This window comes from Cucurbita pepo, chromosome LG08, assembly GCF_002806865.2.
Source record: "Cucurbita pepo subsp. pepo cultivar mu-cu-16 chromosome LG08, ASM280686v2, whole genome shotgun sequence".
In the NCBI taxonomy this organism is placed as follows: Eukaryota; Viridiplantae; Streptophyta; class Magnoliopsida; order Cucurbitales; family Cucurbitaceae; genus Cucurbita; species Cucurbita pepo.
Genome location: NC_036645.1, coordinates 9723767 through 9748238, shown reverse-complemented (window position 1 = coordinate 9748238; position 24472 = coordinate 9723767). Strand labels below are relative to the sequence as shown.

Genomic DNA, 24472 nt, shown 5'->3' with positions numbered 1-24472 from the left:
GGGGGGGGGGGGGGGGGGGGGGGGGGGGGGGGGGGGGGGGGGGGGGGGGGGGGGGGAGATCGAAACGTCGCCGTATTAATATATACGATTTCTAAGCAACGATGTTGACCATAAAAAATTAAAAAAATGGAATTTTTCCTAATTTATTAGCCGCCAATGCCATCCTTCAATTTATTTAAAATTTTATTTTTAAACCCTAATCCCAAAATTTAAAAATTAAATTAAATTAAATAAATAAATATCAATTGAAACTTTATTAAAATGGACCTTTTCTATGGATTAAAATTTAGCTATTGCGTTATAATTTTCGTGGTTTTTTCGATTTTTTATTTATTAAAAAATAAAATAAAAATTATGCCGCCAAATGGCACTTACTAAATACCTGATCGAGTTGTTCGGCGGTTCGCTTTCCACTCCTACCATGCTCTGTTAGCTCTTCCCTTCTTCTGTGTACTGTTCTTCAAGTTCTAGGTAACCTCCATTGATGTCCAATTTCATTCGTGCTACTGTAATCAACAAGGTATGAAATTGTTTGAATCCGCGTTTTCTCTTTCAACAACTGATTTTTCCAGACTCCGATTCGGTCCCTTCAATCATTTCTGTCAAAGGAGATGGGGAAAGCCAGCGGTGACTGCTCAAACTCGTTTACAAGACAGAACAAGGGACCTTAAGCTCGACAAACTCGCTACCCAAATCAGAAAACTCAGAATAATCTTCAAACTCCGCGAGCTCATGATCGATCGGAAACGCGGCCCTTTCGTCTCATTACAAATCATGTCTCGATGGCGGAACTTTGTTGGACTCAGAATCGGCATCGGGGACTTCGTTCATAAGTACCCCCATGTGTTCGACGTATTTCCCCATCCGCTGAGGAGGAATTTATGCTGTAGAATTACCGGGAAGATGGCCGCCTTGATGAAACAAGAAGAGAATGTTATTAACGATTCCGAAATAGAGACCGTACAGCGGTTGAAGAAGTTGCTAATGATGTCTGTTAATGGCACTCTCCATATTCATGCGTTGAGGCTAATCAGCAAGGAATTAGGGTTGCCCGATGGGTTTAGGGAATCGATTCTTGGGAAGTATTCAGATGATTTCAGATTGGTTGATTTGGAGATTGTTGAGTTAGTTGGTAAACATGAGAATGTATCTGTGGCCGAGGTTGAACAATGGAGGGAGAGAGAGTTCAGAGAGAAATGGCTAAGCGAATTCGATGTCAAATTTGCGTTTCCCATCAATTTCCCAACTGGGTTTAAAATAAAGGGTGGTTTTAGAGAGAAACTGAGGAATTGGCAGAGGCTTCCATATGCAAAGCCATATGAGAAGAGACAAGGCTTTGGTGTTCGTTCTTGTGGGGGGATGCATCGCCATGAGAAGCGAGCTGTGGCTGTTCTTCATGAGCTTTTGAGCTTGACAGTGGAAAAGCTGGTTGATGTGGAACGGCTTGTCCATTTTAGGCGAGATTTCGCCATTGAAGTCAATATCCGTGAGCTTCTACTGAAACACCCGGGGATATTCTACATATCAACCAAGGGGAACACCCAAATCGTTTTCCTTAGAGAGGCTTATGCTAAAGGGTTCTTGGTTGAGCCCAATCCAATATACATTGTTAGAAGGAAGATGCAGGACCTTCTTCTGTTGGGACGTAGACACACCAAGCAGTTGGAATCATCCATGGAAATCAAGGAACATGTCAGTGCAGCCGATAATGGAGACTGGTTATCTAAAAGTGAAGGAAGCTGGGTTTTGCCGATATTACAGGGCTTTGATTGAAGGATAAAGTTCAAATGTCTGGTAAAGTTGATGGTTTGTCCATTGGTCGGGGTAGCTGTGAAGGTGGAACTTTGTTCATGGCGGAATCAAGTTGATCATCTGATGATGTTTGAATTTCACCCACTCAAGAGGGACAAAGGTACTGGCTACGCTATTCCTTCAAACTCCCATTGTTTATTTTTTAACTATCTGTTTAGGAATCAGTTTGAAGTGAATTTTGAATGTTTGAAAATTGTGCTTTTAAAGGAAACACATTTTTGTAAGCATCTTAAGGAGAAGTACAAAATCATATGTCATTGATGAACTAAACACACTTTTACTATTCTAAGATTCATGTCAAAGTTACCTTAAATCATTATCTTTTGTTTAATGATAAAAGGAACTATAATTACTATTATTATTTTGTTTCTCATATATTTATCTAGCTTCCTTCTTTCTCTAGTTCTTCCATACTTTGTTCCAATCTATAAAGAAAATTGGATGTATTTGTATTAATACTTAGAGATCCTTCTTTCCTTGAGTGACGAGTACAAGAGGACTCCATACAATACTTACATTGCATATATAGTGTTGGGATCGTGTTGCTTGTTCTTGGAAAATAATTACTAGAGCAAGTATGAAGGATGACAAGTTTAATGATTTTTCTCCTCTATTGGGGATTCTGAATGATTTCACTTCCAATGCTAGAAAGATATGAACTATTGGAATATCGTATTTTCAGGACTATTCTTAGTTAACTTATTGGTTAATCATCTTTCAGTCTCTTCTTCTGTGCCTAATGATTTGCATTATGCCATTTGGAAATCTAAATGTCCCAGAAAAGTGAATGTGCTTATGTGGAAATTGTTAAACAACGCGGCAAATAAAGCTGAAGTTCTACAAAAGAAACTGCCTTCTTGTTGTTAAATGCAGCCCTCTGTTTGAGCTCTATGTCTAAGGGATTCTGTAGACTGAGATCATCTCTTCTTTAAATGCTCCTATAAATTGAGATGGATCTTCTTTAATGATTTTGGAAATTCATTTATCAACTTCTTAGGGGTCCGGTTGGTTTGATACCGAAGGCTTTGGAATTACATTCAATTATGCCCTTGAAAACTTTATTGTTGAAACAAGGGGTAGAAACTGATATGACTGCGGAGTTGTAAATGGGGCACTAGTAGACATGGCAAACATGACAAGTAGCTTTAGCCATGAGGCAATCACTGATGTGGGAGATTAAGTTATAAAAAAATGAACAACTACGACATGAAAAGTGATTACATAGTGGTTATCTTACTTGTCACATACGCCGTTTATTTTTAAGTCTCGTCTACTACTACATTTACAATTCAAAAACCACACCAATTTTAGTCGCTTGTTTTAACGGCAAAATTTTATGGGGGTATATTTGAACCAATTTTGAGGAGTGAAACTTTTGAGATGATAGGGATATAATTGAAACTACTCTCAATGTTTAAGGGCATTTGACGTTAGGTTGTGCCGAGTCAAGTCAGCTCCGTTTTTTTCCGTTGCAGAAAAGAGATCCCTTCCCCCCGCTTTCTAAAATGATGAATATTCAGTCCGTGGGGCTGCAAGTACTATGGATCCTCTGATTCCCAATCGGGTTGCCTTCCCAGGTCTCTTACTTTGGCCTTCATTTTATAGCATGGAAGACCTCCGAGGCCACGTTTTCTCCCACTCCTTTGCAAAATGAAGTCATGCTTTCTTATTTCTTTATTTTTTGTCAGTTCATTTTTCTACTGTTTGAGCTCTCATAACTATCCATCCTTAAGTTAAGACCTGATTTTGCTCCTTTCTTGCTTTGTTGATTAACTATTTATGGTACGAACTCCAGACATTTTGCTCATGTGTATCCTCTTTTCTGCATCCTTTTTGATATCTCCACGGGCAGGAGAGCTTGTGGTGTTTCTTGTCATCCTACAGTTGAAGACGGTAGCTCTTCTAACTACAGAAAAAGTACTTATAGGTGGTTAAAAACACTCTTCTAAAGTATTCCCAAACACACTCCTAATAGGTGGACGTTGTTTTTAATTAACTTTTTAGAAGACTGCGGTTCTGCTTCTGTCTTTTATTTCTTTCATTAGCCCACAAATGAGTGGATGCCTTCCTAGTTTTATCTCTGCTAACATAAGTTGTGATATCAACAGATGTCGTTGCCAGGTCAAGAGACAAGCGTTGGGAACGCCTAACTTGATGCGTATTATGAAGCATCAAACCGATAGGCAATTGGTCGACAAAGATCCGAGACTCCTTTGAGTTCATCTTTATGCAATGAGCTTCAGGTCATGTTAGATTACGAGCTGGCATACCATGAATGTCAATGAAAGTGAACTTTTGGATGGATACATGATTGTAAGTGGACAAAAAGTCTTTCTTGTCTCTAAGAAATTTGATTATTTTGATTGAGACAACATGGATGAATTTGTAGAAGCAGGAATCGTGTCAAAGTTTCTTTAGCTTGCCTCCCTCAACACTTCCATCTTATTGGCTTGAATCCAAGACATTTACTAAGAGGATCATAAGAAAAGGGCATCCTCCTTTGTCTCTTCTTTTCACTTGCACTGTATGTTTGATGTTTCAGATTTTTCATCAACTTTGACTATAATTTCCTTTCTGTGTTGTGGCTGAGTGGGAGGGATTCCCGCATAATTAGTTGTTGGAATCGCAGCAGCAATTCAATCTCGAAACACACAACCACAACAATCAAATAGAAAAACTACGCTGCTCCTCCACCATGTTGCATAGACAAACATAGGTTCAAACTCACTGGTTCTCTAGTTGAATATAATTATTATTAATTGAATTATTTTATTTATAATCATGCGTGGTACACGCCTAGATTACTGTACTTGCACACATTTTCTCCCTATTTTTAAAAATAAAATTATAAAAATTTAAAAAAAAAATGTAATTTTATTTCTTTCTAAATTCTCATTGGATCGGACCCCATATTTTTATTAATTATTTTAATTTTTCTCTCTCTCTTATTTATACTAGTAATAATTCTCCTCTAATAAAAATTATACTAATATATTATTGTATTTTATCTGACATTGAATTTAAAATTTATATTTATTTTGCATTTTTTATATTAATTGGTTTTATTTCGATTTTCGTTATAATTTCTAACCCACAGAGAATCTTAATTTTTAAATGGTTTATTTTTCTAAAAGGGAAATATGAAAAGAAAAAGGGAAAAGAACAAAACGCAGATGAACAATGATGAACAGGTAGACCAGTTATCGCCTACATTGGCCAATGTGAAAAATGCTGCTTTGATTCTCGCCTGGAACAGCAGAATTAAACAATCCTCATCTTCCTCTGTTGCATTTGCATCACTGCAAAACCTAGTGTTGACCTCTCAAAGCTTCTCAAAATCACCTTCCTTCACTGTCTAAGCTTTCTGATCGTCCACGACAGAGATGCTTCTCCGTGGCGCCACTCTTTCTCTTCAACATCCTCCCCTTTGTACTCGCTCCACCTTTAATGGGGGACCCTCCTTACGCTTCGGCCTCCAAACCCGAAGCCTTGAAACCCCAGTTCAAATCAAGGGTACTCATGCCTGTTCTTTCTCCCATAGTCACCGATTGGAGTTTAAGGTTGTGGGTCGGCGTCAAATGCAATGTGGGTCGCTGAGATTTACGAATTTCCGGATTTCGGCATCCTCTGGCGATGGCTCTGGCGATGGTTTTGGCTCTGGAGGTGGCGGTGATGGATATGGAGGTTATGGTCGTGAAGATTCTGGAGGCGGTGAAGGGGATAGTGGCAAAGGCGGGGATAACTGGTCCTTCTTGTCTTGGTAATAAATTTCAGTACAGATTAGTTCCATCTCCCTTTTCATCTTTACATGCATTAAGCCTTTGAATTATTTATCTAAGGTGCCTTCTAACACTTGCAACAGCTGACAATTCTGATCGGTGCTTGTAATCACATATGCTTCCTTCTTGTTGAATGCCTATAATGTTTTTCGTACGGCATACTTTCTTGAGATGCACTCATTTATGAGTGACTTGAGCTTCGCCATATCTGAAACTAGTTGCCTCCTGTTGGTCCATTGAAACTAAGCAAGTGTCATGATCCAGACTGATTATGGAACCTTTGTCCACGAAACACTGATCTACCAAGATCCTAAAAATGTCGACCATTCCAATTTTTTCTTCACTGATTCCACAGCCCAAAAGCTCCAAGTTTTGCAACTTGCTCACCTTTTCATGTTATTTATTACTTTGGTGGACCTTTGAGAAGTACTGGAGGGAGGTAACCTTAACAAATGCTTCTCTGATCGGTTGGTGACTAGATTCCCTTCATCAAACAAGTGTTATAGTAGGAAAAATGTAAGGGGAAACGTGATGCTTTGTTGGTCAGACACAATTTTTGTTTCTAATGATTGGATATCTACTTGAGGGCTTCCTTTTGGCTCCTTTGAATGAAAATAACAACCAAGTTTTCAATAGTGAAGTTATAGATGGTACATTCGATAAAGTCTTTTGGGTAGGGCTAATCCAGAAAATTGATGCGTAACTCCCTCTAAATACTTGAGAGAACTTTATATATTTGAAACATACTGATATTATTGTTCTAGTCCTTCTGCAAGTTGCAAACTATTTTGGTGTGTTCTCATGGTAGTATAAACCTCTTGCGACTGAAAGAAGGCTCAAGATTCAAGGCTACAAATTGAGCCTCCTATATCTTCCATTTATGAAAGGAATTAACATAACATACCTATAGATGTTACCCAAGTTTGGCCTTTACTCTGAGATAGCTAAATTGATTAGAGAGATGTCTAGTGCAATTGACGATGGACCACCTCAGAAAGGGGGTGTAGTTCCGACATGAACTTTAAATTTGAGCTATCAAGTACGGCCGAAGGAAAACATTGATCCCACCGTACCGTGTTAGTCTGCGTCAATTGTCATTTGACGTACAACACTCGTCCTTGTTCATATTTAGTCCATCGCCCGTGACAAAAATGGTGGCCGACTTCACTATACTTTCTTATCATCTGCTGCCATGTTTCTATTCTAAAAAATAAATTAAGTTCCTGTTGGTATTTTGTTTGATTTTCAGCGGAATGCATGTGAGGTAGTGTTTCTTATTGGTTCTGAACCTCTTCCTTTCCTCTTAGCTTCTGTTTACAAGCTTGAATCAGAAATAAGTTCGCCATTCTTTTTCTTGCCTTACAAACTTGATTCTGTGTTATTCCAGGTATTTGTTTCTTCTTGCAAAATACCCTGTTTTGGTGAAATCTGTAACATCTGGGATACTAAATGCTCTGGGAGATTTTATTTGTCAGGTTTGCCTCCTTATCTGCACCAACTTCAATTATATCCATCCTCTAGTACTTCATTGGTGTATGTTTCATAGGGCTTTCCGAACGTTCCGATAGTTAGGGGCATGCTGAATGACCATCTTGGAGATATATGATTTGCTATGAATGTATCTTTTTCTCTATCTTTGGCCTTACTTTCAGCTGGTGCACCGTTTTTCTGGTAAGGACTATTGTACTAAATGTTTGAACATATTCACATAGCTTGTTTTTGAAGACGCACCGTCGGCAGATCTGAAAAGAACGTTCAGATTTTCTCTGTTGGGGCTTGCGTTAGTCGGTCCTGCCTTGCACTTCTGGTATTAATCCAAACTAAAATCTTGAAGCATGTGTGAATTATCTTTTAAAAATGAAGACTCAATTGTAATCCTTCATGAACTATCTTTAGATACTTGTTTGTTTAATGGATGAACACTTATAGGTATTTGTATCTAAGTCAATTGGTGACCCTGCCAGGAGCTTCAGGTGCATTCTTGCGCCTTCTTCTTGATCAGGTAATCCAGCTATTAGAAGACAGTTCTTAGTACGTAATTTAACTCGACGTCCTGTTTGTTAATGGAATTTAACAATGGCAGTTCGTGTTTACTCCGGTGTTCCTTGGCGCGTTTCTAGCTGGATTACTAACATTGGAAGGGCGACCGTCGCATATTATTCCCAAGCTTCAACAGGTTCCAATTGAACATCTTCTGCTCCAACAAGAGATAAGCAATCTTTTATTAATTTCAGCCTCAAACTTGTTTTTTTGCTTTGTAGGAATGGTTTTCTTCTGTTGTGGCTAATTGGAAACTCTGGATACCTTTCCAGTTTCTCAACTTCAGATTTGTTCCCCAGCAATTCCAGGTATGTCTTATTTACATTTTATCCTGTTTCTGTTCTGTTCTTCTTGCACCATTTCGGGATACGGCCCGGTTTCTTCGGCATGCCAGTTGTCGTGCCGTTTTATGAAACGATAGGATTTTAGGAGTTCGAAATTGTGGGAGGAGGTTTGATCCTTTGTCAAACTCCACACCTCCCTTTGGGCTTTGGTGTGTAACGATTTTTTGTAAACACAACAACAATATCTCGATGCGTATTGAAAACCATGCCTTTCAAACACAGCACTCGTCTTTATTTCAGGTCCTTGCAGCTAATGTCCTTGCCTTGGCATGGAATGTCATCCTCTCCTTCAAAGCTCACAGAGAGATCGTTACATGATAGGTAAAAAGCTTCATTTGTCGTGGGGTCATGCAACGAAAAGACTGGGAAATAACGAATAATGAAACAATTCATATATTGACATTCCGTGCTTAATTTCCTAATTTCTGCTTTTTTATTCCCATCATCCAATAACCACATGATGATCCACAAGAAAGGTGGTAGGATTCGAACTTATAGCCGGCCCGAAGTCCGTATTTTGGTCAATCTATGATAATTTGTTATACATTCATTTTTTTGCCGAATATGTTTTCAGAAATAGTTCGGTTGGAAAATGTCATTTGCTCTTGGAACACAAAAATGCAATATGGAGATTGGATTAGATAGTTGCCTAGTCTCTCTTTCTGTATTCTTAAGCTTTATGAACTTGGTTTTGATCGTTAAATGGCCTATCCGTCATTGCATCCACGTATTAAAAGCTTTAAATTTATATGTATTTTTAAATATTCTACGTCCGTAAGTAACAAACCATGACTCAAATCTCTCAGAAACTGAATCGTTACAAAAGCTTACCATCTCAGGGTACTTGGGAGTGTATATATTCCTTCTTGTTAGTCAACAAAATTGATACAATTAAGTGTTCATATGCCAAGTTTGAGCGTTGACCGTTGAAAATATGTAAATAAAAGAAATATAATTATTATTGAATTCCCTCTTACGAAGTTCAAAGTCAACTGGAACATTAATGCAATAACTTCTTAAAACTCATTATTCATTTCTTATCATTTTTAAAAATATATTTTTTTTTTATTTTTAGAATTTTATTAAGAATTCAAATATATTGTTAACATGGTTGAAAAATGAATATAATTTTGAAAAATTAAAAATAAAGTTAAATGGTTATTAAGGAGATGATGGTAATAATAATAATAATAATGTGTTTCTTATTTTTATTTTTATTTACCCTCTTAAGAAATAATTATAAAAAATAAAATAAAAAAACAAACTTATTAGTTAAATGTAAAATTGGCTGTCAATTAAAAGCCTTTTAACCGAATAAAAAACAAAAGGAACTTCCTTCTTAATAAAATCGAAAATACAAATAAAAAAGACGTAGTCTAAACGCAAGTATGACGTCATCAAGAATCTAATCTGTAAGTCCGTTCTTCGCGATGAAGTGACAGCTCGACAACGACATACCAAAGAACTAATTGACACGTCGTCCTTTCAAGTAGGACCCATATTGAAAATTCCTCTCTTTCTCTCTCTCACGTAAGCAGTGACGAAGGAGTCCACGCATCTGAAATGAGCACGACCTCAGAGGATAACTCCTGGTTATATAAAGTGATTTAGGATAGACAGATGAGATGGATAAACGTGGCGTGAGGTGAGTGGGCAGTATAAAGCCCGCTGAAACCGATGGGTATTTTAAAATGACGTGGAATATATTATTTAAAAAAATGATTTATAAAATTCCAAAGGATAATGTGAACAAAAAATAATATTCTCGTAATATTATAATTTTTATTAAGTGAAAAGAAAAGGCTGAGACTGTACAATCAAGTACAGCCCGCAAACTTTGACTTTCNTTTTTTTTTTTTTTTTTTTTTTTTTTTTTATTATTCTTTACAGTCAACTAATTCTTGCTTCATCCACATTCAATTTTTGTTACCACTTTTAATGGTAAAATTATTTCCAAATTTAAAGGTAAAATATAGGACTGTAATTAAACTAATCTCAAACTTCAACACTAATTTAAATAACTTAACCCTTTTTTAAGTATTTTTTTTTTACCTAATCAATTCGATAATTGGAGACCCATTTGGTTAAGAAAAGTAAATAATCAAGTTAATTAATAAAAAAAAATTAAATATATATGTATGGACCAAAAAGAGTTTCATTTTTTTATATATATTTACTTTTAATTCCATTTAATAAGCTTTATACCAATAGTGATCTTATATAAAGTATTTAGATTTATATTAAAAATGTGACATTAAATATATAAATCTATCCATTATTAATTTAAGTAATTGTGATTCGTAAAATAAGATAGAAATATAATATTATTTTTGTAAAAAAAAAAAAAAGAATATTTTATTAAGAAGCAATTGTGACTTGTAAAGTAAGTAGTGTTGAATGATTTGGATTGCAATGCAATGAAGAGTTGGAAAAATATTATTTTGATGAAGATAAACCAATTAAGCAAATGCCAAAAGAAATAATAATAAAATAAACAAAAATCAAAAGCATCAATCAATGCGGTGCGTTTTAGGACCCACGGATAGAGAGAGATAGCAACGGCACCGTTTACTTGATCAGTCAAGTCTTCGCTGCAAAACAAAGCTTATTTAATTGTTTTTAAAAAAATTCTTTAAAACCCCATGTTACCCATACGTTACATTTGTATCAGAAAAAATATTCCCCCCACCCTAAGAAAAGATATTTATAAAAACTATATTATATAATTATTTGATTCAATTTTCTATGGGTAATGTATGGTATTCTGTCCATTTACAACGGCTTGACATTGACCTTAACACGACTCTCCCCTATAGACCTTGATATGTGTAATTTCCCCCACATCCTTCCATCGTTTTTCTTTTTCATCAAATAAAAAATACATCCCACTTACAATTCTTTCTATTTTTTAATTTTTCAGTTTAATTTAGTCAATAGCGAGTCTCGATCTTGAAATAACCATTCTCGAGAGGTGAGACTTCGTACATATATATATTCTAGAGAATGAAAAAACGGAGAGAAATTTGTTTCCATTAACTAAATGGAATGAAATGGAGGATGAAAATTATATTCCATTTTTGCCCTTAACTTTGATGGTGCCCAAATATTGACACATATTTTATTTTATAGGAAAATATAATAATAAAACCATGTTGGAAAAAAAAATGGTGAAAGGATGAGAAGCGAGCCCATGTGCATTTGAGTCTGTTTGGAGATTGCCCAAGGTGGCCTCTCGGCATCTTCAAACCTTCAAACCTTCAAAACAACAAATATTTAAATATTTTGAAAATTAAAAAATGAAATAAAATAAATAAAATAATATTTTTGTAGACCAAAGTCAGCCTGCACATCTACCTAACACGTTGGCTACTCATTTCTTTAATTTAACTTTTTGACTTTTAAGTGAACACATTTGCTCTAAATCAATAATTTTATTTATTTATTATTATTTATTCACATAACAATTTGTACCTTTAGACCATTAATTACTTAATATATGCCTCTCTACTTACTTGATGTGACACCTCAAGGCTTTACATTTTCATACAATTTCAACTTTTAACTTAGATATGACTGACATAAGATATTGTGTCATCCTTTTTTGCTCTATTCAATTTAGTCCTCTAATACATCACTTATCTATAAAGATAGATGTTCTCGACTGCTGCACATTTTGTTCTCACTCATCTAATTAGCCGATTTCTTCAATAAACACCATGTAGACGTGGTTATCGTTAAAGATGTTTGTGGGACAGGGTAGAATGGGAAAGCTTTCTTATTTTTGTTACCTTGATATGTCTAAATCAACGTTTTTCGTTTAATCTATAGATTTGTATTTTTTAGATATTTTATATATTAGAGCGGAACCGTCCCTATTTGCTTCTTTTTTTTATCCATATCTTTTCTTCTCCCTCTCGAAATCAATATTAAAGTTTTAAGTGAATATTTTGTTAGTAAAGTCAAATAGATTATAAAATTTAGCTTAAAAAATAATAAGTGAATTTAATTATAAAAAATAGGTTGATATTAAGTGTATTGAATTGATTGTGTTATAATATATATATATATATATATAGTCATTACAATTATGCTAAAACTTGGGAAATAGATATTAAAAAAAGATTGAAGAAAAAGCAATTCAATACATTATGGGAAAGATATGAAGGTTCCTAGCAATTTTGAAATCCAAGGCAAGTCAAAAAGTACAATGCGACGTCGTTCTGGAAACAACTGAGAATAAATCTTGAATTTTTTGGAAGAAAAATAGCATTTATAAATATATTACCATTACATAGATTTCNAAAAAAAAAAAAAAAAAAAAAAAAAAAAAAAAAAAAAAAAAAAAATATGTCCACCCTAGCATCTTACTGTCCTCCGCTAATTTTTTTTTTTTTTTGAATGACTAAATATTAATTTCCAAAAATGAAAAAAGAAAAAACAAGTGATTATCCATCACATGACCGCCTTCCACGACTCGAGAGTGGGAAAAGACGAAAATGTATCAAAATCCGACCCGATAAGACCCGGCCCAGTTATCTCGGATCCACTCCCGGAGTTCTGCTGGTGGTGGTTCAGCAAATAAGCCGACGTGTCGAGAGTAGGCAGTCCAGCATCCGCATCCGCATCAGCGCTGCAGACAGTGAATCGGCCAGCCGGCCTCTGCGGCTCCGGCTTCAAAAGCGGAGGAATCTGAAGGTGGGAGTTGCCAAATCTGACTCCGGTGACCTGCTGGACCATGTGGCGGAAGTTAGCCGGGTCGGCCGTGATGAATGTGGTGTGGTTCCGCTTGGAGGCTCTGGACTTCCTCTTGGTGATCTTGCGTCCGGTGGGGGGGATGGAAGAGATGGGTGGGTTGGGGGAGGGGATTTGGGGGTCGGCGGAGATTCCTGAAGCAGTGGGAGTGGGAGTGGGAGTGGGAGTGGGAGTGGGAGTGGGAGTGGGAGTAGAATCAGGGGCAATTAAGTCGAAAAAGGAAGAGAAGAGGTCGGAGTGGGAGGTGTGAATGGGGTTGGAGAGTGCGTCTGTTTCTCTGGAGAAGACATCGGAAATCCATGGGTCTTGAAATGAGGGGCGGAAGGCCCATGGATCCAGGATGGTTGTGAGATTATCAGAGGAGGCCATTGGAATAATTGGAATTGGACGAATTGGAAGAATATTGGAGTGAAAGGGGGAAATGAAATGGTAGAGGGAAATGAAATGGTAGAGGGAAAGGGGAGCTTAAATAGGGCGGTTGCGCCCTCAACGACCAAGAAAACGCGTTGTTCAAGGGGGAACACGCGTCACCATTTTCTTTTTTTTTCTTTTTTTTTTTTCTTTTGTTCCGTACTATAGGATTTTTTTTTTTTTTCTTTTAACTACATAAAAAAAGGGTGGGAGGATGGGGGTTAGAGTTAACCGTGGTTAGATTTGTGTTTGACTCCATGACTCAATTTTATCTCTCACGGGAGGGAGTGGGAGGCGTGTGATTCCAAATCTCTTTCCGCATATATATATATATATATATATATATATATATATATATAATTCACTTATTTCATATCCAACCTCTCTCACATCAATTTCTTCAAACTATGTACTCAGTCCAATATAAATATAAGAAACTAGTAACAAGATTTGTTTTGTTTTTGTTTCTTAATTATTTTTTTCTATTAAATTCTGTTCAAAGGATGAAGTTGGGATGGGAATATTCTTATATAATACCTTGTGAGTCACATCACAAATAATCACAAATAATGTATTCTCCTGTAATCTTATTATGTAATTTCCATAGCTTATATTAAATAATATATTGTTTTCGTTACATGTGAAAATAGAGGAGTGTTTGGTGTACCTTAAAAATAAAAATTAAGTTTTTGTACGAAGATTAACGTTTTAAATGACGGTGGTTTATAATTTTTTAGGAGATTTAAGCTAAATGAAAATAAATAATAAAGATATTAATTAAAATAGAGGCATTGGAGGACGTGTAGTACTGGGTTAGCGTGGGGGCTGTGTCGGAGACAGTGGCGGTTCTGTCGAGTTAAGGTCAACCCGCGTCCTTCTCCACGCGTTAAAACGCGCCTCCCCATGCCCTAGTTTTTTTTTTTTTTTAAATTATTATTAATAAAAATAATTTTCCCACATATTTTTTCTTTTTATATAAATTATATTTCTATTTATGATGACGATAAAAGGATGTTTTCATGGCCAAATATAGTCACTTTTTTCTTTCATTGATTTTTTACTATTTAATTTTGACTTTTAATTCTCAGCACCCGCACGTGCAATGGATCCCACACCTTTTTTTTTTTTCTTTTCTTCTTTTCTAAAAAGATTGTAATATTTGTTGGCTTTGTAAAGGAAATTATGAAGGCTATGCTAAATAATAATCCATAATTATGATTTTTTTTTTAAAATTTAATATTCTTTTATTAGTTTAAGAACGTGTGAGTGAGTAAATATTTAAATTTATTATCTGTTAATATAAATATATGTTTTAATTAATAACTTAATATAAAATTGTTGAAATTAGAATGAATTAGTAAGGGAGGGTTATGATGGTAAACTTTGTCTTTTGTTTCTTTTTCTCCCAATGCCCTGACAAGGTAGTGAGGGCTTTTTGACTTCAATTTACAAAAGACAAAAGTAAATTGGACAAAAACATCACATATTTTTGGTCCCCTAAACAACATACAAAAAGTCATGGGAGGATTTAATGGTAACAATTTCTTATATTTTATTAATGGAAGAATTTGATCCTCGTATAATTAGAGTGGACGAATTAGATGTTTTGCGACATGGCGTGCAACATTACGAGTTTTCCTCTTATGTAAATAGAGAAGAGAACGTGGAATTGTGTATTCATGTGTAGTCAATAACGATATGGTGATGAGAATTACTATACTCGATATCTCTAAATTATGACCGGGACAATCCTGGAGTTGAACGTAAAGAATTGGAAAGGACACACAAAAACACAACATTAAATTGAGAGGAGCGAACGTGTCGCGCGTTGGTGGGTGTGGGGCTTTGTGTTGTGGGGATAAGCGCACAAGGGTGAGAGCGAGCGCCAAGTGGTAGGTGTTGTTGGTGGCGTTGTGTGTCTGGTTTGAACGCCTTCCAACTTCGTCAAACTGGGTTCATGTTTTTTGTTCTGATTTGGACACTCATAATGCTACAAACTTGGAAAGTTGGATGGAAAGTTGGAGGTCATCAATCTGAGATGGGTATGGGTACCTGGCACTGAACCATTTGTGAATTTTGCCTCCCCTTTCATCTGTTTCCACCCACCACCCTCTCCATTTATTATACTTCTAAGTCAACACGCCTACCTCATCATCATATTCCACAATAATGAGTCATGCATGAGCGTTTGAGATCTGAGACTGGAGTTTCATCTTGTCTAAGTTTCATCCAAAGTGAACAATAACAAGATTGGTGAGGGATTCAAGGTAGTTGATACCATATTATTATAAAATTATGAAGAGATTCCTTATTTAGAACTCACTTGACTACTTTTGTAAATAAGGTGGAGCGTCTTTGTACGAAAGGTTTCTTGTGAATATATTTTTCAAACTCTTCTCAATTAGCTTAAATGACTTTGTTTTCAGTGGGTTCAGGGCAGGTTTGGATCACTTACAATACATAGCAATAGCTCTGTGAAGAATGTTGTTTCTTAACTTCAATCCACTTAGGTCGCAGGCAAGCTCGAAGACCATTTTATTTTCTTTGCTGGATAGAAAGATGTGGACTGCAAAAGTGAGAATGTTATCGTTAACTCATACTAAAAGAATAGAAAACTAGATACGTAAGGGTTTTACAAATAGAATTACCCTTCTTCACTCGCACAATATTATTGGATCGTACCTTAAACATCAGTAATCATACAATTGGTTAATACATAGGAAGGGAAAGCGATTGTTTGATAAAGGGTGAATATTCCTCATCTTGGGAGATGAAGTTGAGCCAAATGGTTGGTTTTGGAACCCTTTTGAAAGAGCATTTATAGATCATGCATGACTAAGCAAAGCTATCAATTTTAGTTGGTGAATTCCTATCCAAATCAAAGTCCTCGACTTTGGACATGTGGTTAGAGGTGTGCCATGATTCAACGTTGACGCCTTAATTACATGTACTTCCTAGCTACTCGATTGTCACATAATGCTTCTATAATCTTTCTTTTCACTCAAATGATTGTGTTGAAGTAGATTAGTAAGCTAAACATATAGAGTCATACCATCTATTACATCAATTGCACTAGATTCACCTTTCTTCATCTTTCTTCCCGTCACAAAATCTTTTGTTCTTGTTTAAAGGAAAACGCCCTTTATTATTAGCTTATTAGCTTAATCTAATCAATTACGTTAATATACATCGTGCCAAATTTAACATTGTAAAGGTTAGGCCGAGCTGCTTTTTGAGGTCCCTGATATATTTTTTTTTTCAAAAAAAAAAAAAAAAGAAAAAGAAAAGAAAAGAGGAAAAAGGTATTTTAGAATACCTTAAAGATCAATATTTTTAAAGGGCTTTATCTTCTTCTCTTTCCTTCTTCACCTACTAGGCCTCGAACTCTTGATGGGAGGCTTTGGAAGCCTTGTTAAGTCCATCATCCAGCCCAACATTCTTAGAGGCCGTTCGGTGACAGAATTGTCAATTTAATTATTTTATTTCTTACAAAATTATGTGGATTTATTATTTTTTCAATTAGAATATCGTTAATTAGCTATAATTATTTATGTCAAATAAATCCAACATTAAAAAATATATAATACATTTCAAATCGTCTCTCTAATTACAACCAAATTCTTTTATATGTTTTAAATTCATTAAAAAAAAAAAAAAATTCTAATTTTCTTTTTATTAATTTAGCTTAAAAAGGTAATATTTTTATAAATAGTAAACTAATTTTAGTTTGGTTTTTAAAACGTGCATATATGTCCTATTTTCCTTGTTTTATTCATAATTCATAACATTCACTGGTCTACCGAGAATCGTTTCTTAACTTCATGAACTCTCGTGAATAAATGTAGGACAGATATTTGACCGTTCGCTCTAGTTGGTAAGTTGTGGGTATTTTGAAAGGTTACCTTTTAAGGCAATGAAATTGGTAACTTAATGCTAAATAATTTATTATTATTATTTTTTAAAGAAAGAAACAAATTGTGAATAGAATTGGGTTTGCAAAGCCCAAAGGGGCAACCAATAACGAAGTGCTTAGGGTTGGTAAGGATATGATAGAATCACGAGAAGAGATGGAGATAGATGGGACACGTGGCGCGTATACATTGGACTGTCAAGAATTTGCGAGTATTCGCTGTTGTCACGTACAAATTACAACGCGTGAGATACGGAGCTTTTAATAAACCGCAAAAGTTAGATAAGATTGTACACGTCATCGACCTTAGCCGACGCAGCTTTGCTCCTCAACTCTGCTTTTGACACGTGTCACCGTGCTTTTTGAAACGTGATTCACACGTGTGTCGCAGTCCCACCCCTCCTCCCCCTTTTACCGTTATTTTATTTTATTTTTCTGAGAGAATATAATCTTATCTTAATTATTATTTTTTTTTTGTATGCTCGTGTGCATCTTCTAAACCATGCTCGATTTTATCTACATTTATTTTTTTTCTTTGAACGGTTATTAAAATCGTCGGACATATACTCGATCAAAAGATCTTCTTCTAATTTAGGTTGGGCTGACCCAAAAAATATTTAACGGCTACTAGAACAATGTAATGAAATTTTCAGCTCCTTAAGTTTTAATCTCCCAAACGTACTAGCATCAATTTTGACATCTAAACCTTCAGAGTTCGAAGTACAAATGAGAGAGCTATGAGCTCGAGGTACGTTGGACCCACAAATCCTACCCACTACATACAAAGACACCACGAAATCGAACTACATTTATGCCTCTCTTACTCTAAGTTGATTAATTTTCTACATAGTAATTCTATCAATTATGTATATCGATAGCGAAAATATTATGTGAAAATAAATATAAAAATGGAAATTTTATTTTAGGATAGGAATAAAAGCTATTTTATTTTTATTCTTTAAAATATGAAATGGAAAATGGATTTTTAGGATAAAATTAAACAGATTTGGAAATCCTGTGGTAAAGAAGAGGCCACGTCATGGTGAAAAAGTACGTTGACGATCAAAGGGCTATGAACGAAAGTCAACGCTAGAGACCAAATTGCCTCCGAATCAAAACACTCTGCTTTTATTTGACGCCGATAAATTATGCTCCTAATGCGAGTTTCGTTCACGAGAAATCTTCCTATTTATCACGATAAATTCAAAAATGAAAAAATCCTTCCAAAAACTATTTATAATTTCATAAAAGATTTTTATAAATGTTGGATAAATTTAAAAATAAATGGATAAAATTTTACTCCCAAATTAAATTATAAATTGTATTATTAGGCGATCACTTAGGATAAGGTGATCTAATTGAGTACAGAGAGATTATATGGAGTCTCGACGATAATAAGACATTTTTAATTAAATAAAATGCTTATTATTACTTTAGGTTAATATTCTCGAGTTGAATTCAAATTAATCGTTTAAAGATGAAAAAATATATATTTTTAAAGAAAAATGTGTTCTAAAGACATAAAGATGTGATTTCAAATCTAAACCGAATATAATTTGGAGATAGAAGATCTACGTAAGGTCTTTTAATTACATTAAGCATTTATGCAATACATTTTTCTAATTAAAAAAAATAATAATAAAATACTAAAGAAACTATTATTATTTGCCTAGTTTTTTTTTACATATATACAAACCCTAATTTTTGTATTCAAACCCTCGAAACTCGTTAGATATCATCTTAAGCCCTAATTTTTCATTTGGTATAAAATTTATATTAAAAAAATTCAAATTGAATTTAAAGTATAGGATCTTTTGCAATTAATTAGCAGGCAAATGGAAAGTATTCCGAATACTCGGATCCAATAACTTTTTAGGAGTTAATTTTGGCTTGTCCGACACTTTTCTCTAATACGAAGGGTATCTTTATGCCAAAGATCTTTTCTAACCATTGGTGCACGGGAGCACACTTCCGTTTCTCCAATCTACACAACAATGTGCAATAAATAGAGATCGTCTGCCAGTTGTCTTCTCCTCCTTCGTTTGAGAAATCTGATCTCAACCAATCTCACCACATCGAACAAAGGAAAAGGAATGGACGAATGATCCGAGAATAGCAACCAAAAGTAGAAACGTATAAACTCTCTTTCGAAAAAAACAAAATTCAATTAAATGCAAATAATTTTAGAAAATCTAATTTTAATCGAATACCTCCAGAAGTTCTCTTTTCGCTTTTTTCGAGTCAACGGTCAAGGATTGGTCATTATAACTCGCTAAGTGCTAGACTCTTGAATTAAGAAATTTAATCACTCGAAATTAGTTTAGTCACGAAACGGTTGAACTCAACTACAAAAAGTATATACCAGACAAAAAGATCATGTCGGTCACCCAGCAAAATCGGAAACTAAATCTTAAACGCCCAATCACCGTAAATCAACCTACCATCTGTCACTTCTTTATAGATGGCTGGACTTCAATCCTTTACGCAATCAATATTTATTAAATTTGAGTCGCTTCACTAAAGGACAAAGAAGAAGGAAAAATAAAACGTGTACCATTATATTCATATCTATATAGATTTGAAGTAACGATACTGAACATTAAAAAAATGCACAAAACATTTTCAATGGACCATAGATTATACAATTATATAATATGGTATTGGGATATATATATGTATATGTATAAATAAATCATAGGGAGTAGGTGACGGCTGGACGCCGTCGGGACCACGTGGAACCGGAAACCGTCAGGTTATCACTGTCTAGTCTATCCCTCACAGCCGTGTGGGTTTAGCATTCGGTCGAGACGCCGAGTTTGAGCGAACCTTCACGATTTATTATTATTATTTTTTTAATTTTTTAATTTTAATTTTAATTTGACTAAAAAGGGTTGAAACTTAAAAAAAACTGTTGACTCGCACAAACTCAACACACTGTTTTCAAAATACTCGGTGTTATTGAGTCAAAATTTTACCCAACTCGTCCTTTTTTTTTTTATTTTTTTTATTAAATTATGTATTTAGTTAAGTATTTAATAAATTTAAAGTAAAAATGAAGACTTTAGATAGAATTTAAAATATTGTAATTTATATTATTGTTAGTGAATAATAAAAACCCTTTTTTGTATTACTATTCTAGATTTCAGATATTAAAATAAAATATTCAAAACTTAAATATGTTTTTTATTTTTGAAAAAGAAAAAAAAAAAGAGAAAGAAAAAAGAAGGTGTAGCGTGAGAGGAAGGGGAGAGAGAGAGAGGAGTTTCGTGGGTTTGGAGCAAAAAACAAAAGAAAAAAAAAGGAAAGATTTTTATGAATGTTGAGGGGAGCCTAAACCCAGGTTTATTCTTTTAATTTCTTTTTAATTTCTTTCTAATTTCTTTCTAATTTCTTTATAATTTCTAGAGAGAGAAACAAATCAAAGGAACCCTTCAATTCCCAATTCCCAATTCCAATTTCAATTTCAATTTCAATTCCCAATTCCCAATTCCATTGAAGAGAAAGAAAAGATTAAGGTTTTGTTCCTATTTTCTCTTCTCTTCCATTTCCCATATTCTCGATATTTCTCCTACCAGGAAATCCCGGAACTTTTCCGGGATTAAACAAATACGAANAAAAAAAAAAAAAAAAAAAAAAAAAAAAAAAAAAAAAAAAAAAAAAAAAAAAAAACCTCAGAAGTTTCTCTGTTACAACCTTCCAATTTTGAACAACCCCTCATTGCAGGGCTTGGGTTTTATCAATCCCCTTCTTCTGTTTTTGATCCGATCCTTTCTTTTCACAAAACGAATATCTTCACACCACTACTCACTTTCATTCGCTTCCGAACGGATGCAAGTTTGAGTGTTTGCGACTTTGTTGCTAACCATTTTTATTTTTCTGGGAATCGGATTCTTGTGGTGCTGGATTAGTGTTGGGGAGGGGTTTTCTTTTCTGGGTGTTGTTCATTTTGGGGGATTTCGTCAATACCCACCTCCAATCTTTGTTTGTTTTTCTTCGTATTTAGGTTTTTCTTCTTTGGAACTCTCACGGTGATGGAATTCCCACTTCGATTCTGAGTGGTTGTTTGAATTCCGTCCGTGTTCGATCGAGTTTGGTTTCTTCAGATTCCGATCATGTCCGCCAAGTCTGCGTCCTTGGATTACTGGAGGGATTACTTCCGGAATGCGAATTCGGATATTTTTAGCTTAATCGATTACGCAATCTTGGTGGCGGCTTCCGATTGTCCCAAGGAGTTCAGATTGAGGAGAGATCGAATTGCAGAGCAGTTGTTTTCATGCCGATTGACTCGCTGTTTGGGTTGCGACCGAGTGGAGCTGGCGGTGGCCGGCGATGTGGACGGCGAAACGGGTTTCAAGAGCGATTCTGCCGGAGATGGGCGTGCGTTTGAGGGCGGTGGGAGCAAAGAGAGCAAGGTTTACAGCAGTAGAGATGATGGAGGGGAGATGAATTTCAATCAGGTTAGCAATTATAGCTTTGGTGAAGCTGAAGCATTGACTGATGAAATTGAACAAGAATCTGAGATTGTTGGGGAGGTTTTGAGGATCAAAGAGATTCTCAATAATTTTGAAGAAGAGGTAATGAATCATTGTTTTGGGTCTTTACATTTTCTGGGATGTTCCTTTGTTTCTCATGTTGTGTGTTTCATGTGCAGTCTGATTCAGTGTTGTTTGAATCCCTTAGAAGACTTGAATTGATGGCTCTATCAGTTGATGCCTTGCAGGTGATGATTTGAATTCTTCTGTTCGCTCTTGCAGCTTTGGGGCAAGTTAAGTTTTGTTGGTTGTTGTTCTTGTTTCTGATTGAGGATTTTTCTCTCTTTTTCAGGCAACTGAGATTGGCAAGGCTGTTAATGGTCTTCGAAAGCATGGATCGAAGCGCATTCGCCATCTTGTTCGATTTCTTATCACGTACTAAATCTTGCCTTCAAACCTCAATACCAAGTATACATGTTCTATGATGAGTGCCCCAACTAAATTTGTTGTTGACACTCTATATGTCATCTTCCTCTGGATTTGTTCTTTAAAACTTACTCATTTCGTTTTGAACATACAAGAATCAGTGTTTGTTCTCTCTTTTGACTGAGTTTTAATGAACAAAGAATCGTCTTCTTCGACCATGCAGCGTCCATTATTTTGTTTTTTGAGTGAGTGGAGAGCTTTTGTAGCTCATCTATGCCTTTACAACTTGTTGCTCACTCAGGGAGTTCTCTGTTTTGCATAGCATATAAGGAAACCTCGTCTTTGATATCATTATAAATGGCTGCTTGTTCTCAGTTTACTTTGCTTGAGGCTAAAAGATCTACTTTATTGGTTGCAGAGAGTGGAAAGAAATGGTGGACATGTGGGTAAAAGCTACAGCTGCTGTTCATGGTAGAGTTCATTTTAGCTACACGTGCATCTATATCGTTTCATGCCAACTTTCGAGATTTATTTACTGAGGAATGTTTTTGTTTTCCTGAATAAAAAGGTTCAGAAGTCACACCGGATTCGAAAAGTATGCCTGCATCTGAACAAGAAGAAGATGATTATGAAGATGGGCTTCCCTCTCCTCCTTTAGATGAAGCTGCATTTTTTACCACTCAGCCCACATCAATGGAGCTCTCACAAGTATGTCTCTATTTTCGAGTTGAATTGAGTTTGTATTCTCAAGAAAAGTTATCTACTTTATGTTGCATTGGTGGGTTCTAATCGACTGTATTTTACTTGCCATTCCATTCCCTTCCTTGGCGAAGTTCTTTGATGGCATGGACGATGATGGAAGTGAGTTCATTATGCAATATCCTATGCTTTTCTCAATCACTTTTTTAGACTCTCCATTTCTTAGATTCATGATTACCAATGGGGATATATGTTTCAGATCCTCGAAACAGTGGAGAGTTCGTCAAGAAGCACGATAATGGAAGAAAAACATCGAATGGCAGTCAAAACCCTATGAGGTGTAAACAACAAACCACTCGAGAGGTTAATGTGGTTGCTAAGGACAATAAGAGTCAAATGAAAGAACAAGTTGTGAAGCCAAACAAGCCACCGTCAAATGCAAATTCTGGGCTTTCGAGGCCGCAGAAGCCGAGCAGCGTGCAGAAGGACAATCATGAGAAGTTGCAGCGTAAAGTGGAGAAGCCTACGATCCCAAAGAGGAGCCTGCAAGATGTAAGTAGCTGAAGATTGTAAAGTTATTTGGGGGTTTGTCCTTTGTCCTTGTACCTGATTTTTTCGATTTGTGTGTACCAGAAGTTCAAGTGTTCGGATGAGGTTGCAGTTCAAGTGAAACTAGAAGCCACTAAGAGGAAACTGCAAGAGAGTTACCAACAAGCTGAAAACGGTATTTGCTTTGTTTTGTTTTGTTTTCCATCTATGCTTTTATCCATTCTGATACCAGTTTCATAGGCAGTCTAAAACCTTTCTTGCTGAATATTTTAAGTATCAATCAAAGCAACTTTAGCTAAATATTTGCACCCGACCATAGTTTAACTGGTTAAGGCGTATATGACCAAAATGGGAGCTCTTTTAAACACATTTATGAAGTTGTTGAATATAACTAACTACATAAGTGCTGATTCATGGTAGTGTTTATTGAACAGCCAAAAAGCAGCGGACGATACAGGTTATGGAACTACACGATATTCCGAAGCAGGGAATGGGCCACAGAAATGTGCACCTAAAATCTGGAGGCCACAATCGGCATTGGACAAACGGGAGGCGTTAGGATGAAACGATAGTGAGGAACAAGACTGATACTTCCAGGATACTTTCCTGGTGACTTTCCACCCAGAATCAGGTGGAAGATCATACTAAAAGCTCCCTGGCAAACGGTGTCTTGACCTACTCTACCTGCTTCAAGGTAAACAACAAGAAACTTGGTTTCACTGTGTTGTGCCAGAGAAGGCGATTCCGATTCAAAGGAGAATCGGAGATGGAAAAAAAAAAAAAAGGAGAAAAAAAAAGAAAGAACGATTTCGTAGTTGAAGTACATTTTGAAGTATAGAGAATTTCTTATGGAATTTGGGAGGCAAAATTATATAGCTTTTATCGGTGGTTGCTCAGGGAGTGTTGACATGGTTATATCTCTCTTCTTACATCATAATGACTGTATAGAACCCCCTCATTTATTTTGGTTTCAAATTTTGCAAGCTATTCTCTCTCTCTCTTCTCTTCTCTTGCTTGCTTGCTAGGAACTGAGGAGCTTCTGGTTGTGATGGTCCTTTTGGCTATTATGACCCCACCCAAAGCCGAACCTAATTAATCAACCAAATCCAATTCCAAAAGCCAACCTCCTTTTTCAACGTTTTGTACTGTGTGTTCGTCTCTCAAAACTGTGCCTTTTGGGACTCTGCTCTGCCCTGCTCTGCTGTGAGGGGAGGGAGCATCATGGGGCCACTCACCTTTTCATCTCTTTATTATAATCTATCAATAATATTTATATTT

General features: G+C 35.7%; 4 protein-coding genes across 6 annotated transcripts; 3 read left to right on the top strand and 1 right to left on the bottom strand.

Annotated features, from left to right (window-relative positions):
- The first annotated feature begins 383 nt into the window (after positions 1-383).
- Positions 384-4328, top strand: LOC111800478 (protein ROOT PRIMORDIUM DEFECTIVE 1). The gene is made up of 2 exons (XM_023684191.1): positions 384-1912; positions 3921-4328. The coding sequence occupies exon 1, from the start codon at positions 523-525 to the stop codon at positions 1771-1773; it is 1251 nt and encodes a 416-aa protein (XP_023539959.1). The 5' UTR covers positions 384-522; the 3' UTR covers positions 1774-1912; positions 3921-4328.
- A 640-nt stretch (positions 4329-4968) lies between these two features.
- Positions 4969-8617, top strand: LOC111800479 (protein sym-1-like). Its single transcript, XM_023684192.1, has 7 exons — positions 4969-5572; positions 6979-7066; positions 7304-7398; positions 7521-7593; positions 7675-7767; positions 7853-7939; positions 8216-8617. Exons 1-7 carry the CDS (start codon positions 5196-5198, stop codon positions 8291-8293), a joined length of 891 nt encoding a protein of 296 aa, XP_023539960.1. The 5' UTR covers positions 4969-5195; the 3' UTR covers positions 8294-8617.
- Positions 8618-12363: 3746 nt separating this feature from the next.
- Positions 12364-13162, bottom strand: LOC111799895 (calmodulin-binding protein 25-like). Of its 3 annotated transcripts, none has more exons than XM_023683395.1 (2): positions 12899-13162; positions 12364-12868 (listed from the first exon to the last, which is right to left on the bottom strand). In XM_023683395.1, exons 1-2 carry the CDS (start codon positions 13094-13096, stop codon positions 12428-12430), a joined length of 639 nt encoding a protein of 212 aa, XP_023539163.1. In that variant the 5' UTR covers positions 13097-13162; the 3' UTR covers positions 12364-12427. The 3 variants fall into 3 exon arrangements, with proteins under 3 accessions (XP_023539163.1, XP_023539162.1, XP_023539161.1); XM_023683394.1 differs by having other exon boundaries at positions 12364-12889; positions 12920-13162; XM_023683393.1 differs by having other exon boundaries at positions 12364-13162.
- Positions 13163-20307: 7145 nt separating this feature from the next.
- LOC111799894 (probable mediator of RNA polymerase II transcription subunit 26b) lies at positions 20308-24188 on the top strand. Its single transcript, XM_023683392.1, has 9 exons — positions 20308-21622; positions 21700-21768; positions 21873-21955; positions 22365-22417; positions 22515-22654; positions 22780-22807; positions 22905-23197; positions 23279-23369; positions 23629-24188. The coding sequence occupies exons 1-9, from the start codon at positions 21161-21163 to the stop codon at positions 23751-23753; spliced, it is 1344 nt and encodes a 447-aa protein (XP_023539160.1). The 5' UTR covers positions 20308-21160; the 3' UTR covers positions 23754-24188.
- Positions 24189-24472: the final 284 nt, after the last annotated feature.